Source organism: Brachyistius frenatus, unplaced genomic scaffold (assembly GCF_029030835.1).
Source record: "Brachyistius frenatus isolate BFR_SWC_R1_liver_20210118 unplaced genomic scaffold, ASM2903083v1 Contig_10, whole genome shotgun sequence".
Classification (NCBI taxonomy): Eukaryota; Metazoa; Chordata; class Actinopteri; family Embiotocidae; genus Brachyistius; species Brachyistius frenatus.
In genome coordinates, this window is record NW_027210609.1 from 1,709,301 (window position 1) to 1,725,729 (window position 16,429).

Here is a 16,429-nt window from a genome sequence, read left to right on the forward strand (position 1 = left end):
CAAGCTTATGTGCAAGCCATCTTTTTTGCTAAAGTTCAGAAACATATTCAGTTGTGACAAGAGTCTCTCAGAGACCCAAATGTGAAAAGGAGGATTGTACCAAATGTTGACTTTGTAGCTGCACAGGAGAAACAATCTCTCTATTCCTGTTATTTTTCTAGTTTTTATCTGAGCCATTGGATAGCTTATTCAACATAGGAATCCTCATATGTCTTTCCAAGGTCAGTGAGCACTCTCCGATAAAGATAATCAAGTAGGTTCTCTGCAAGAATATCTTCTTTTGTTGTTTCCCTGTGTATTGCAACAATGCGGTTATCCTTCAGAGTTGCGTTTTAAAATGGTAATAAAGAGCAGAGAGTGTAATGCTTAAAAAGCTGAAGTTTTTCATCACTGAAGCTTTTAACTTTTCTCTTATGATGCACTTTTTGTGTTTTGTACATCTTTGTAACATCTCTAAGGCACTAAATAATACCTTTCAAAAAAGCCTGTGTGTGGTTCTCTTTATGTTATTTACATGTCTTTGTCAATCTTTCTACAAATGTAACTTCATACTTCTACTTCAAAACCTGCTCATTTATTCATGAGATATGTATCTCGTCTCATGAGCTTAAAATATCCAACTTAGTTTAAGTTGAATATCAAGCAACTAATGACACTCATCGTAACTACAATACAAGGATAATGTTACTGTTCTGCCACAATCATGTGCTTTTCATTAATTTGCAAAATCAGGGCAGTTACCCGAGTCTATAAATTTACCACATTTTATTCCACGGTGGAAGCTCTATGTTTCTACTTCGTGCTGTGTCTCTCCACCCCTTCAAAATTAGTCTTCATTCTCCACCCACAAACACTTCGTTGGCTGTCTCTTGACACATCTGAATCTGAACAACTTGGGTTCACAGTGCATCACAGTCAAGCTCTCTGGGGTCTGCCTGAAACTGATGTGCTAATCCAGCAGTTACATCTTGGACTCCTTTCAGGCAGTAAGGACTTTCATCACATGTACTCTCTGCACTTAATGTAAGTTTTCAAACTAATTTTTTTTGTTGATTTGATTCAGGTTTTTGCAATTTCAGTAAGAGAAGTCTTAATGTGTATTTGTTAACTTAATTCATGTCATCCATCTGATGCACCTTCAACTTCTAAATTCTTTTGTTCAGCTTGCAGGTTGCATAGCAAGAGAGACAGGATGGTGTTTGGCTTTTTGCTGCTGTGTTCTGGGTTTTTCCTAGACATGGGAATTTGCACTGCAGGTAAGAGACTATTTATTTATCCAAGGTTTGTAGTTATGTAGAGACAGCGCTAACACAAAGTCAATATAATAGAGTTATTAACGAGGCTTGTGTAAATTCAGATCTCGTGAGTGTGCACTGATGCAGAATATATGATTGACATTGAAAAATGTCTAAACAACAAAAAAAAAGAGTTTTGCTTCTGAACACGGATATTTCAAAGTTTGACCCGGTCACTGCATTTGTATCCAGTGTGGTGGCAGCTTGCTTTCTTTCTTTGCCAAATTCCTCATGTTGTCTCCGCAGGATTTGGTAGAAATTTCTCGGGCTTGACAAGACATAAATACATAAACTGTCAGCTCGGATGAATATCAAAGTGTGTCATCACATCCTGTCCAACTCTTGTGGGAAAACAGAAAAGGAAGCAAGCCAACCGAAAATCTCACAAAAAAAAAGAGTAATAAATCAACTCTATGGAGTGAACAAAGACTCTGTGTTCAAAGTGTCCAAAAAGTGACAGGGGCTTGAAGAGCTTGTATACGTGTCATCTTTTGAAAAGGAGGATCTGATGGTTGTCAGGATCACCCTGTGGTGATGGATCCCCGAGGCCTTGGCCTGAATTGAAGCTTTTGATACTCTTTGACTGCCCTCCCATCTCACAGTGCCATGGCATTGAGACTCCTTCAATTAACACACTGCTCTAAAAGGATTGTAAGAGTGCAAGCAGTTTTCAAGTAGGAGAGGAGGGTGGCCAGATCTCTAGGATACCGGAAACCCCTTTTGACCAGAAAGTCAATACACACACCCTAAATTTTACCTCAGACATGTCTGTGTGTCAGAGTGAAGTCTGAAGATGGCCAGTGCACAAAGGAATCTTTTATTCAGCTAAATTTAGGGTAAAACATCTGAGTGAAAAATTAACCCGGTTGTTGCTCTCTTACTCTAATGTATTCACATTATTTGTTGACTCCTCATACCGACCTTGCTTTTTCAGTTTTCACATACAAGATGAGTAGCACTTGTGGCGCCTTAAGAATTGGACAATGGAGACATCTTAGAATTTTTTTTGCCCCAAAAAAAGACTGAAGAAACATTTACAATATCCACCGGCCCCAAGACGATCTGAGTAAAAACTGCTGCTGTACTTTGAATGTCATTAGCACCTGATTAGTTTAAAAGCACAAAGCCTCGTGAAATCAAACTATTTTAGTATACAGCAACAAAGGTTTCTCATTATTTTCACTGGAAGGGTTTATAGCACTAAAAGTCAAAATCATATCAACAAGGTAAGAATTTATATGTTTATAAACTATACATTTAAACGGTGCATTCTGAGGCTGCACGTAGACACAGTAATCCTTTGAGGATCACAAGGCTGCATTGTCTGGGAACTTTTGCACCAATCACCATCAGAAGAAAGTGTGCTGTGGTTTTGAGAAGTTTGGGAATCATTGATTAAAATTATGTTGCACTGACTAACTTGTTTCTTTTTTCCCCCTCAACATCAGTACAATCAGAAATGAGAATAACAACAATAAAGGTAGTTCAGTTATGTCTTTCATTCTGGTTTATATTGAAATTTCAGATCACTACAAGATTAAAGATTTCATACATTCCACTGACTCTTTATTTGCATCTTTTCTTTTAGCAAGAGCCATATACGATGTCCAAAGGTGTGCAACTGGAGGGCTTTTGCATGGACCTGCTATCTGAAGTAGCCAAGAAACTGGGCTTCAAATACAGAGTGCAGCTGGTGAAAGATGGTTCATATGGCAGACAGGACGAGAGTGGAAACTGGAATGGGATGATTGGAGAGGTGGTGAGAGGGGTGAGCAAACGAGAAATAGAATTTGGAGCAGACAAAAGGAGGGAAACACTCTGCAGAAGAAGTGAATATGTTAAGAGGGTTATTCATTGGTGAAAAGGAAATCAACCTGATGTTTAACCTAAAAACTTCAAGGAGTTTCTATAGAGCACATTACATTACATGTAACATAGTTTACACGAGCCAAATGTGTTTCTGCATTCCCTACAGGATGCAGACCTTGCTATTGCGCCGCTGACTCTCACTGCAGCTCGTGAGAAAGCTGTGGGGATGACCAAACCCTTCATGCAGACAGGAATCAGCATCCTGCTGAGGAAGGACATCTCAGAGGGAGCCGGCTTCTTTGATTTCCTGACCCCCTTTACAGCAGAGACCTGGGTCGGCATACTCATTGCCTACCTGGGTACTGCTGCTTGCATCTTTATAGTTGCCAGGTTGGTGATGAAAGACGTTTAATTTATTTTAGAAGGTGATTATTATGATTTATCTAATGAGGTTTATTTATTAGCTTCTGTAAATTGTAGTCTGTGAATATTTTGACATTTCTTGTGGCTGTGGAATACCTTTGAGTATGGCCACATTAATAAATTGTTTATGCAAAATGCAGGCTCAGCCCATGTGAGTGGAGTCAGCCTCAGAGTGAGGAAAACAGATTCAGTCTCCTCCACAGCCTGTGGTACACAGCTGGAGCTCTGACTCTACAAGGTAAACAGTAAAACCAGACACGAGCAAATGTGTTTGTCAGCACAATACAACAAACAGAGAGGAGAATCTCTGAATTTAATTTTTTTCCATATCTGCAGATTCTCTCCATCTTGTAGTTGCATTTTTCTTACTCTGTTTTTGTGTTTTGCTTCAGGCGCTGGTCCTCATCCCAAAGCCCTTTCTGGACGTGTCATCTGCAGCAGCTGGTGGTTGTTTACAGTTGTCCTCCTGGCTTGTTATTTCTCCAACCTCAGTTCCTCTAAAACCTCAGAGTCCAGTCACCTCACGGTGAAAGGGTTTGAGGACTTGGCCAATCAGGACATGATTGAGTATGGCTGCCTGGCAGGCTCTTCCACCCTTGCTTTCTTTAAGGTGAGTATTCCAGTCTTGAGCTGTGTTACTAAGAAGGAATAGAAAATGCTCTAATTATTTTTCTTTCCATCATTCAGAATTCAAATAATCCATTGTACCGCAGAATCTATGAGCATATGGAGAGAACTAAGAGTTTTGTGTCATCCATGGATGAAGGCGTTCGGCGTGCAAAAGAGGGTGACTTTGCTTTTATTGGAGAGTCTGTCTCTCTGGACTTGGCAGTAGCCCGCCACTGTGAACTCGTCCGAGCTCATGAAGTCGTTGGCATGAGGGGATACAGCATTGCTGCCACTCTTGGTGAGACTGCTCATTTTGAAACCTCATGAAATAATGAAATTTAAACAAAGATTTTGGGATGCAAAAATAATATCATGCTAAAACTGTCAATTTCCTCCAGGTTCGCCCCTCATAAAGAACCTCAGTGTGGCAATCCTACAACTGAGCGAGGCAGGAGAGCTGGCTTACCTGAGAAGCAAGTGGTGGGCCAGCAGCTGCATAGCAGACAAGGCCAAGGCTTCAGCTGTGCAGCTACACAGCCTTAAGGGGATGTTTCTGGTTCTCTCTCTGGGCCTTGGGCTGGGAACACTGCTGGCTGTCCTGGAGCTCACCTCCAAGAGTCGCAGAAGTGCAGCAGAGCAGAAGGTATGCGAGCGCTTTCAAATCTCCTCTAAAAAAGCTGTGCAACTAAATCGTAGTAACTTAGCCAAACAGCTTTTTTGGAGCCCTACAATGTGTGTGCGAGTGTATTTACTCTGTAGAAATGTATGTTAATTTATGAGCATGAAGGCCATTTGTTATTGTTAAAGCAACCCTGTCATTTATAAACTGGATTTCACAAAATGTAGAAAACACAACCAGATACTTACTAATGTAAACACCCATGTTCCACTGAGTTTATCAGCGTAATAAAATGTTGTGGTTCCCTGCTGTTTATTGTAAAAATGTCCTTCCCACAGAAGTCATACTGCACTGTTCTGACTGAGGAACTGAGTCTGCGCCTGAGGACCAGCAATGCAAACAGATCCCAGGAAAATGCAGATAAAGACAAAGAAAAAGCCTAAAACCAGTTTTGAAGCACTAACTGGTCTAAAAAGTGTGTTTCTTTTAACTTGTAGCTTTTTTTGGTCTCCTAGCTCTTTAAAAGTATGTTCAAATATTTGACAGGAACATTAACATTGTAGTTTTTGAACTTCTTTACTTCTTACTTTAAAAAAAAAAAAAGATTTTAATGTAAAAACTCACTTTTAGTAAAATATATAATTTATTGATTTTTAAATACCAACTCTAAAATTTCAATGAAAATCAAACAGTTAATCTTTATAAAAATAATCATTGATTAACAAATAGTGCTCATATATCTGGTACTTTCTAACTCTTTACAACTCTTCCTCATGCTGTTTTTTTTTTACAGTTGGCATCATGTGATTTAAACAATTGCTTTTTCAAAATGTTTTCATGCATAAAAACTGTGATGACTGTAAACATTCCAGCAGGACTAAAATAATAAAAACTGTCTAATTGTGTAATTCTGCACCATGTCTTTATCTAAAGAGAAAATTAGAATTGGTTCATGATTCGGTCCCCCTCATCCTCCTTATGACTCCTTTTTGTGGTTGTTGTTGCTTTTCTTCTTATTTTTCCAAAGGACCTTGATGTCTTTGATGTTGCAAATATAATCTGTGATCTAATCTAAAAAAACAGAACAAAAGCCAGGGTTTCATACAGACTCTTAGCTTTTGTAATTGCAGTTATTTTTATTCTTTTGCAAATGTAACTAACCTTCTAGAAAAAGCGGTGATTTACAGCGGATCTCTCTCAACTTCTGGTCAAAAAGGGCTTTCATCTCCCTCTGCAGGGTGCCCTCACGCTGCTCTTCCCCAGCTGGCACACAGCAGGGCACAATCTCCAGGCTGTCGGTGCTGCTCCCACTGCTGCTGCTGTTGGATGTGCTGTCCGACAGGCAGAGACCGTTGGGTATGCGTCTCACCTGGTTGCTGTGACGGCCATAGTTTTGCCCTCTCTCTGGCTGCCATTGGAAAGCAAGCTTGCGGTTTACCATTGGTGTCTGAGGAGAGGTAGTCTGTTTTCGAGGGCAACTGCGTGAGCGGGCCTTCGATTGTATTAGGGTGGACAGTCGGGGGGCAGTGGGAGTCTCCAAAGTTCGTCTGACCCTAAGAGGGGATGATGGTGGGATAAGTGGAGAGGATTTGGCTTCAGGCTGTGGCACGGGCTGAGGCTGAGGGAGTGACTCAGTCTGACTCTGACTCTCTGGTGGTTGCTCAGGTTCAGTTGCAACATCCTCGTCTGGCTCTGATTCTGGTTGCAACTCCTCAGATGGTTTAGGCTGCTCTGGTTCAAATGGCTGAACTGTCTGCTGCTCAGCACAGTTTGACTGTGGTAATTCATTAGGTTCATTCTCTAACTCCTCTTCAATTGTTGGGTTTTGGCTGTCAGGAGCAGGACTGTCAGGATGAGAAGCCTGGGAAGAGGTCTCAAGGTCGAAGCTTTCCTCCATCACACAGGGAGCAGCCCCAGTGCAGTGGGAGTCCGTGGATGACATCCGGCTGAAAATCCCTCTTCTTGTCTCTGGCGGTTCATGAATTTTAACTCTGTGTGCTCGCCTCACTGGCTCACTCATGGCTCCTTTGTGGATGGCAGCCTTGGCTGCTGGCCCTTGTACCAGAAAAGACAGTTCCCCAGTTTTGCTGTCCTGAGAAATGGTGTCCAAATCCTTGCGGAAGAAGAGAGCGCGTCCATCTTCTGAGGACAGGACAGAGAAGTCTAGAGACGGCTGCCTATGGTGACTCTTCATGTGCTTCTGTGCCGCTTTTTGGATGTGTTTTCTGGCTGCTTGCACAGCATTTGTAGGTTTCAGCTGTTTTACAAGGGAAGAAAAAGTTCTCAGATGAGGGTTAAAATTAGATCTGCAAGTTTATTTTGATATACCATACCTTTCCTGATAAGTCATTAATAGCGACATGAACAAAGATGGATGACTCTGCCATCCCCTCCAGGTAGATGTGCCGATAACCTAGAAAAAAGAACGAAGTAAGACTACATTTTTAAAATGTCTCTCTCCCTCAAAATGACAATAACAATTTTTTTTATTAAAACTGAAAGCAGTGATATGCGGGCCCTCGCATGCTGCACGTCGACATACTTAAATTTTGTTTTTAAAAGTTATACAATAGCATGTCATACAAATTTATTTCATACTATAACATGTCTTCTAAAAATATGAAAAGAAAGTCATACTATAGCATGTGTTCTGAAATATGACAAAAAAGTCCTACGTCCGAAAAAAGTCCTATGTCCGAAATACGACAACAATATGATGACATGCCATAGTATGTTGTCATACTATGTCATCCGAAATATGAAGAAAAAGTCATAATATAGCATGTCATCCAAAATATGACAAAAAATTCAAACTATAGCGTATCATCTGAAATTATGAAAAAAAAAAGTCATACTATAGCATGTCTTCAAAACATGACAAAAAAGTCAAACTATAGCATGTGTTCCAAAATATATATAAAAAAAAGAGCAATCAATGGTGCAGTGGTTGGTGTTGTTGCCTTCCAGTCTGAAGGTTACAGGTTTGAGACTTGCCCTGGAAAGGATGACGTTAACATCCCATATGAAAAGCCATGTCAAGGGCAAGAATGGAACCTGGAAACTTCTGACTGGGGGCAACAACACTAACCACTGCACCACTGTGTTGTCTTCTATAAAATGTTTAAAAGTCATATAAGTTATATAAATCAGACAAACATGCAATAAAGGCAGCACAATTTTGCAGTTGCTACTGTTGTCATCTGACAATCAGGAAGTATTCAGGTCAATAGGGTGCCTGGAACTCTGTCTGTGGAGGATTGCATGTTCCTGCTTGTTGTGTGACTTTGTCACATTTACGACTTCATGGATGATGCTTATTTTACATCATGGACTATATGCATGATAACATGCATAAGTTACAATTCACTTTTAGGTTATTACTTACACAGGAACATGCAAATTCCACATAGAAAGTCCCAGGCAGGTATCAAACCTGGGACCTTCAGACTGAGACGACAACACTGACAACTTGTGTTACCGGCCACAACTTGAACGGAAGTCATACTTAAAGCATGTTGTCAGAAATAGCACAAAAAGTCATACTTCTTTAATGTTGTCCAAAATGTGATAAAAAAGTAATACTATAGCATGTCATCCAAAATCAGAAAAAAAGTCATACTATAGCATGTTGCCCAAAATATGGAAACGAAGTCATACTATTGCATGTCATCCAAAATCTGAAAAATAACTCATACTATACCCTGTGGTCCAAATTATGACAAAAATTCATACTATAGCATGTCTTCCAAAACATGACAAAAAAGTAATGTCATCCAAAATATCTAAAGAAAAGTCATACTATATAGCATGTCATCCAAAATCTTGAATAACAATAGTGTTTTCGCACCTTTGGAGCTCAGGCCATAATAATATCTTGAATAACAATAAGGCCCTAATGACTTGAGGGCATTGTCATTTTTTTCTCATTTAAAAAAATATTCCATAAAAATTTAACTTCAAGCAGAAAAAAACATGTGAGTTTTAGACAGTTTTATTGCTTTACCAAGCACACTACAGCGTGATTTATACCTGGCATCATGCTGGTGAAGGCTACAGTTCTCTGTCCAATGAAATCTCGTCCAATGGGATCATGATCCCACACCTGGAATCGCACCAGGGCGATCTGTGGCATTTGGATGTTGAATACGAGGGTCTCCTCCCACATTGGGTTGAAACCTGAATGAATGAGAAGTTACCAAGACTGAAAAACACAAAACCTGGTGTAATATGATTTGAACTGCAAGATGTATTTTCTACACATACCATTATCATCCACCACTCTGGTCTGCTGCTTGGAACAATCAACATGTAGACCAATAATTTCAACTTCAACAAAGGGATCAATTATCTGAAAGGACACAAAGACAACCAGAACTTTAATGTTTTTTTTCAGGGTGCATCACCGCTGAAGCTCTGATTTTAAATCTACTATATTTCAGCCTCACCTCTCCTCTGTCCCCAAACATGGAGTCTTTGGGTTTGGGAAGTTGTTGTCCACTGATGATCTTCAGCACTAACTGAGTCTTTCTGTGTCCTGATAGAGGATCCTCCGACATGGGATTAAAGGCAGCTATGAAAAAACAATAGTATTTACTACCTACTCACACAGGGGCCCTTGCCATTCACTCTGCAATCTGCCTAGCTACATACCTTTACACATGCACTTAGGCTTCAGAATATATCCACAGTTTCCATTGCTTGAGAACTTGGCTCGGTTCAGTTCAAGCATGCGACCTTCTGTTTGATAATTCATTGCAACTAAAACGAGACGACAACATGTACCCAAATGAAAAGCTGCTATGAATCAAAACAAACCCTCAGGGTAAAATTAGGCAGCATTTTACTTTCTGTGACAGTCTTATTACCCATATGGCATCCTGCATTCCAGTATGGTTGTGGGTTGAAGTTGCTTGAATCCACTCTGTAGTTGGACGGGTAGACTCTCAGAAGCTGGCGCTGGTTGAAACGCACCAGCTGACCTGCATTCATCTGTAAGATCTGGTTCATTACGGTCTCGTTTAGAGATGATACCTGCCAGCTGTTTCCAAATGCTGCCCAACAGAGAAACACAACATCCTCAAGCAGCCATTCCCAAACGTTACAATGTACTGGGATATTTCTGGGATAGTATGATTTTTACTTGAATGAATCTTGAATTTACCTTGTGTTTCAATGCCATGCACACGGACAGATTTTGTGTACTTGACCAGGTCAGACAGAGCTCGGGACAGCCTTATTGTTTTCTTTTTTCTAAAGAGAATTGAAGGCATGCAATTTGACCTCAGACACAACAAACTTTAGAGAGATAAGCTACTGTATGCAATGACAGGCCTTACTTAGGCTGGTAAACAATTTGGGTCCTCTCCCTGCTACTGCTATAGTCCGATTCACTATCAGACATTGCTTTGTTTTTCACCCGCATTTTCTTTTTTCTCTGAAAAAACAAACAAACATATTTTAAAGCCAAACTAGTCTGAACTGTATTATTTTCATAATTTATACTGCATACATTTTCGTTATTTAAAGGAAATGAACAAATGGCTGACCTTTCTTTTGAAGCTCCTTATGATCGATCTGCCAAATCGTCTCTTCTTTTTAGGCTGACTAGTAGACGTGGCACTATTCCCATCCTGAAATAGTCAAATTGTAAACAAAGGCATCAATTAATCAACCAACCAATGAACCAATCTGTCCGTCCATCCGTTTGTCTATTCATCCATCCTTTTTTTTTTTTAAAGTTGAGTTTGCCTGTGAGTTAGCGTCATCATCGTCTTCCTCCTCTTCCTCATCCCCTGTGTCTTCATCAGACACATCACCCTCCTCAGCATCAGGATCAAGGTTTGCTGGCAGCTTCTTTCCCTGAAACCCGTAAGTCCATGTGTCACGTGGCTTGTTTGGTGTTCTGGATATCACTATCTACTGTAGTCAACTTGAAACAGCATGTAGCGTTGCATATCACAGAAAACTTTTACCTTGACTAAAACTTTCCCTTTCAGGATCTCAGGCGATGGCAGCTTCTTGCATTCATGCATGTTGACATTGGTTAGGTCCAGTTTGTCCTGCAGCACCTCTTTCAGATACTCTGCCATCTTTTTCTGCTGAGGTACAGTGCAGTGGTTCTCTATGGACAAGATCACCGGGTACCTGGGGGTGAGGTGATGATACCTGAGCTACTGAGCCAGCATGACATTCAAGCATAACACTTTTTACAGTATACAGACAAAATATATACCACTATCAGGACACAAAAGCACTCACTGAGATTTTGTGAAGGCATATTTGTTGATGGTTTCAACGACATCTTTGAAGAGAATTTTGGATGTCAAGGTGTACCCATGATGGATAATGGGCTCGCCATCTGGTCCATCCCAGCAGTCCACTGAGACAGGAGAAAGAAAGAGCAAAAGAGATGATGACTTGTCTGTAATGTCTAAAAATCACAATGAAGAATGCTGAAGTTCTAGTTTTGCAGGGTCTTACCCTCCACACAGCGACAGCCTGCCTGCAGAACATATGCGTACATTTCCACTCTGGACTGGGAAAGCAGCTGGTCTCCCGTCAGATAGGTGTTGTGTGACGTAGCAATGAAGTAGTTGCAAAGGGGCTGCGTCATGTCTTGGTTTACGTGATTGTGCTCAGGGTTGAAGATGTCGCCTGCGGGACTCCGCATGAAGTTGGTAAAACCTGAAGTCAGCAAAGTTTGAGCCAGATGTTTTATCTGATGTCATGTCTGGTTCAAGTGAAATATTATTGACGATTTGTTACAATGATCACGTACCATCAATACCCAGTACCATACGCTGGAGGTTCTCAGGACACGGCTCAAACTTAGCTACTATGTCAACTAGATGCTCTCTGGCCAGGCCTCGTATCTACAAATAGAACAAGATCAGTAGTGTTATCCACTTTTGAATCCAAAATTTTAGACATATGTTGTAGCAGTGTTTAAATGCCTTTTGCAAACTAGCAGCGGTAAATATTTTGTTGTGCATGTAGAGTAATCTAATAAATTCTTATAAAGCCGCTGCCATTCAAAAAAAATTGTTTTGGTTAATGCTATTTCTCTTTTAGCTTCGCTGTGCAGAATGATGTAGGTGAAGAGTTTCATGGGAATAATGGACTGGCTTTCAACAATAAAAATGACAGTAAAGACACATAATGGAAAGAATGGAAAAAAATAACTTGCAATTGTTGAAAGAATGACAGCCATAAGTAGAATCAAAAATAACGTGTGATTCAATAAAAATCTTGAGGATAATAAATTTCAGATAAATATATGCAATAAGTAAACTTTCCACCTGAAATGACGGCTCAGCGATTCTTTGTGATTTGTACCTTCTGTTCATTTTCCAGGAAGCGTGCAAGGCTGGGTAGATCCATGACTTCTTTCTGATTGCTGTAGGAGATCAAAATCAGGTAGAGGTCTCTGCGTGTGGAAATCATCTTGTAGAAGGAGCAGAATTCTTCAAAACCCAGAGAGCCCTGGTTCTCATCCGTGTCTGCTTCCTGCAGATAGTGACAAAAATATTTCATGAGCCAGAGATTACTCTCCCACTGAGAGTGATTTGAGATAACCACCCTGCCAAAGAAAATATGTACCACCATACACCTGGAGGATATATATCTCTCACCATCAACATACAGCTTCTTCACAGAGACTACTGTCATCATGAAGGGAGGCAGTGAGCTACCGAACTAAAGCAATATTACAGTGCAACTTAAGCCATCTGTGGTGGCCATATGGTCTTCCTGTTGCACTCTCCCGCAGTGTCCTGCCAAAATACTGTATAAACATATTTGTCTGCTGGAACCATCACCATCTTTCTATCTGCTTCTCTGACTGAAATGATGTTAAGATCACATAGAGATTATGTCTCTCAAGCAAAGATCAAAGATTTTCCACCTTTTGTCAGTGTACCCTGTAATTCATTTTTCAGCCTGGTTTCTTTTGTTGCCAGTTTGTACAATACATTAACAAATCATTTGAGTACTTTCCTGTTGATGCTATATGTGTTTATTTTCCTGGTTTCTAAACATTTTGAGCCAGATGTTTTATAGCCATTTAATTGGCATGCCATGGCTCTACACATGTCAATGTCAATCCTTTTGTCAATCAACCCAGGCTGAGATAACTAATGCCAAGGACGTTTGTACTGGAGGCTGTAGATTGAATCCTACTCCATTTGGTGATCCATTGACAAACAAGCAAAACAAAGGCGGTGAATGTGAAAATGGCATGCTAACATGCTAAACAAACATGATGACCATGCTAAACATTACCTGAAAAAAACATCAGCATTATGAGCACATTGTCATGCTGACTTCAAATCTCTAGCAGAATTATTTTGTTGTGTAGCACAGTTTGAATTATGTTTTGTAGCCATGTAGCCGGGGGGTGGGGGGGGGGGTGGCTGCAAAAGTAATTGGTTATATCCACAGTCAATCTATTTCAGCATGCAAAAAGTGGTTTTAATCTTACTTGAAACATATCCCTGACTTTCTGCTTGGGTAAATTCACATTGAGTTTGTGCAGGAGCTGGTGAACCTCTCCAATGCTCAAGGTGCCATCCCCATTTTTGTCAGCCTCAGAGAAAGTCTGCTGTAACCATGTACAACTGCAGTTAAGGCTGAACCAATGCTTTAAGGTTTGATGATCAGTTTAATACAAAGTGACGTTCGATGTGAGTGCGTTATCATATTGTCCTTTGGAGATTGAACATGTGTGTAAGTGCTGTGTAAAGGATATTGATCACGGGTGCGCTGCCTCCGGGCCAAGCTGTCTTCATCACTGATACCAGCCATGAGATACTTCAGCCCGGTGATCCAGGTGCGGGCCTCCTCTGAGTTGGTGGAGACCAGGTCCAGGGACTTCACACGCTCGCCGTAGTAAATACTGAAGCAGCAGTTTGGGTCGAAACGGTTGTCTGCATACCGCCTGAAGATCTCTGACTTTTTCCCCTCACAGACCTCATGGATGGAATCGATAGTTACTGAAACAAGAAAAGATGGTGATCATTCCACCATTTTAATGGATTGATCAAAGTAGCCTAATCATTGAAACTATTGGTGGTTGTTTCCATCATTGAGGAGAGGGTTTTTCTTGTGATTCCTTGTTTTGTATTGAACGACTTGCGGATTTTGTTTATTATTTATTTCAGATGTGATTACATTTGAAACCTGCATGCCAAAACTGCTTTGTTCTAATTCACCAAGTTATCATGCCATCATGGTCATTTATAATTATATTTGCATAGGAAACTCAAACTAATCTGAAATCTGACCGCCTTTTCATGTAACTGAAAGAGACTATAGTCCTAAAATAACATCTTAACCGATAAATAACATGGGTAAAAACTTAACATGTAGGCCTAATGAATCAGTAATAGCTTTGACTCAATTGAAACCACGAATCGCTCTAACTTGAGGGGTCAAAACTCAACACCTAGAATGTTAAAGACAGTCATAGCCAGAGACATAAAAAGGGGCACAATCAGGTGATAACATGATGTAACAATAGTTTAATGTTCAAGCTCAGTTGAACAGCAGCCCCAGAAAGAAAAGTAGGGTCAATCTCTTTATTCTTTTGCTCAATTCTTATGAGATGGAAGAGTTCTACTGGTTTTACAGTAGTGAGCCTAGTGTCTCGCCACGTGATCAGTGCTGCATAACACGCAAAGCTACATCATCCATAAGAGCAGCCAGTTGATAGATAGGCTACATAATCAGAAATTATATTCTGTATTTTCAGAGCCGTGATCACTTACTTTTGGCCTTGTCATGTTTCCTTGAGGGCCGCCACCGGATGCAGGACTTGTGCTCGTCCAGGTAAAAGAATCGGACCAGTCCTTTCTTTTTCCCCTTCAGTTTGGTCATCTGAGTGCCTGTCTGCATGGTGCACATACACCTTTCCACTACATGGGAACACAAGGACACACAATTTATTAAGGGTTGTGTTCCTCTCTGTCAAGCTTGTTAGAAATCCACTGAGACCATCACATTGTCATTTATTTACAGCCGGCATCAGAGGAAGCCTGAGAATATCAAAAGTCCAATGTAATATTTACAAATAACAACAATTAAACCTGGATATTTTGGGGCCATTCAGTAAAATGTATCATGTTGGTGTCTAAGCTGGACCATTTCCAAGTCAGAATTGTCTTATTGTCATTGATGTATCTATTTAATATTTGAGAGTGCGGTGTTGTGATTATGTGTTGGAACACTTGATGACAACTTAAAAGGAATCCCTGAAGCAGTCACAATAATTAAAGGTTTACCATCAAGCGTTAGTTTATAAGATTATAAACTGCGTCACACGGATTTAAGATGCTGTTTATGTGTTAATAATAGGAGGCATTCTTTAAGAAGAGTATACATATTCCTAAACTGATCATTATCTAAAAAGCAACACCATTAACTGCAATCAGATGCATCACGGCGATCCAGATTGTTTTTCTAGACTTTTCTTTAACGATACTTTATGGAACTTTTGAAAGTTGTGTGCACAGTTATTATACTGAAACAAGATCAAATAGATTAAAAAAAAAATTGTGTGTTGTGAGCAGGTAACCTTTGTTTGTAATCTGAAGCTCATGCTTGTGACGTAACCTGGCACATCATTCAGGCTAATCCTAAAGGATTGTCTACAGTCCATATGCCAATTATCTGCTTCACTGCTTCTCTGTTTTGTTGTATGTAAAAAGTCCCACATTTTACAGGACTATTAGCAAGAAAAATCATGGTGGAGGTTTTCTATTCACAAACCCTGTTTCACAAAATATCACGTTAATGTCGTGTGTTTCCAGTTAATCCACCCCTTCAGTTTGGAGCAGATTGTAAACACTTCTGCTCAGCAACCTGTTGATACTTGGCAGTAACTTGACTATTTGAAGGCAACATTATATATTAACAGTGAGTGAGTCTTACCTATCTGACCCAGTCTCCATCTGGGTTGTGCGACCACACTGCCACCAATCCAGAAAAACTCCTCTGCGAGTCTGGAGATGGATGCTTTCTGCCAGAGTTTTGGGGAGGTCATAATAGACGGGGAGTGTGCATTCAGGGGGCTCGAGGCCTGTTTCACCTGATGAGAGGAGCCCCTAGGCAGCGAGGGGGAGAACATTCCAGATGACAGAGATCCCAAAGACTGAAAGGTGGTCTTCTTGGGTGACAGAGAGGACAGTGGTGGACTGCCACTCAGCCCGGGCGACATTGGTGCCATCGCTGGGCTGATGTTCATCCCTGAACTGTACATTTGGTCCCAGCTCTCCTGTCCCATTCACACCACATCAACACACCTTCCCCCTGGGCTATTCAGAAAGGTTTCTTTATAGTACAGCTTCTCTCAACGTCAGCATATTCTCGTCTTCCAGTTAGTCTTTCCACATGGGATCAGAGAACAAGATTCCCATCCGGTTCATTTCTTGTAATCTTGAGTCCATTGATCCAGTGGAGCAGCCATTGGTTCTTCTTTATATACTATTCGCACAGAGGGAACGCTCTCAGGGAGGAAGCGCACAACTTGTGTGTGTCTCTAAATCTTCCTCGAGCTGTAATCCGGCAGTGAAGCTTCAGCCTTGCTTTCATGGAGGGATTTTCACGCAACCAGTAAGCCTCTGAGGAAAGAGAATGGGATAGAAAGGGTTAATATCTTCGTTTAACTACACATAAGAGA

General features: G+C 40.6%; 2 protein-coding genes across 3 annotated transcripts; one reads left to right on the plus strand and one right to left on the minus strand.

Moving 5' to 3' along the window:
* Positions 1-865: 865 nt before the first annotated feature.
* Positions 866-5,663, plus strand: LOC138616482 (glutamate receptor U1). Of its 2 annotated transcripts, none has more exons than XM_069690811.1 (10): positions 866-1,023; positions 1,164-1,256; positions 2,744-2,775; positions 2,884-3,063; positions 3,271-3,494; positions 3,668-3,765; positions 3,920-4,137; positions 4,215-4,434; positions 4,535-4,779; positions 5,094-5,663. In XM_069690811.1, exons 2-10 carry the CDS (start codon positions 1,193-1,195, stop codon positions 5,196-5,198), a joined length of 1,386 nt encoding a protein of 461 aa, XP_069546912.1. In that variant the 5' UTR covers positions 866-1,023; positions 1,164-1,192; the 3' UTR covers positions 5,199-5,663. The 2 variants fall into 2 exon arrangements, with proteins under 2 accessions (XP_069546912.1, XP_069546911.1); XM_069690810.1 differs by having other exon boundaries at positions 866-986.
* Positions 5,343-16,017, minus strand: plch2b (phospholipase C, eta 2b). Its single transcript, XM_069690812.1, has 22 exons — positions 15,903-16,017; positions 15,682-15,854; positions 14,520-14,666; positions 13,502-13,745; positions 13,235-13,364; positions 12,091-12,261; positions 11,534-11,627; positions 11,236-11,439; positions 11,014-11,134; positions 10,728-10,899; positions 10,504-10,614; positions 10,302-10,385; positions 10,092-10,189; positions 9,917-10,005; positions 9,621-9,806; positions 9,406-9,513; positions 9,201-9,325; positions 9,019-9,103; positions 8,785-8,931; positions 7,089-7,168; positions 5,917-7,012; positions 5,343-5,826 (listed from the first exon to the last, which is right to left on the minus strand). The coding sequence occupies exons 1-22, from the start codon at positions 16,007-16,009 to the stop codon at positions 5,822-5,824; spliced, it is 3,777 nt and encodes a 1,258-aa protein (XP_069546913.1). The 5' UTR covers positions 16,010-16,017; the 3' UTR covers positions 5,343-5,821.
* Positions 16,018-16,429: the final 412 nt, after the last annotated feature.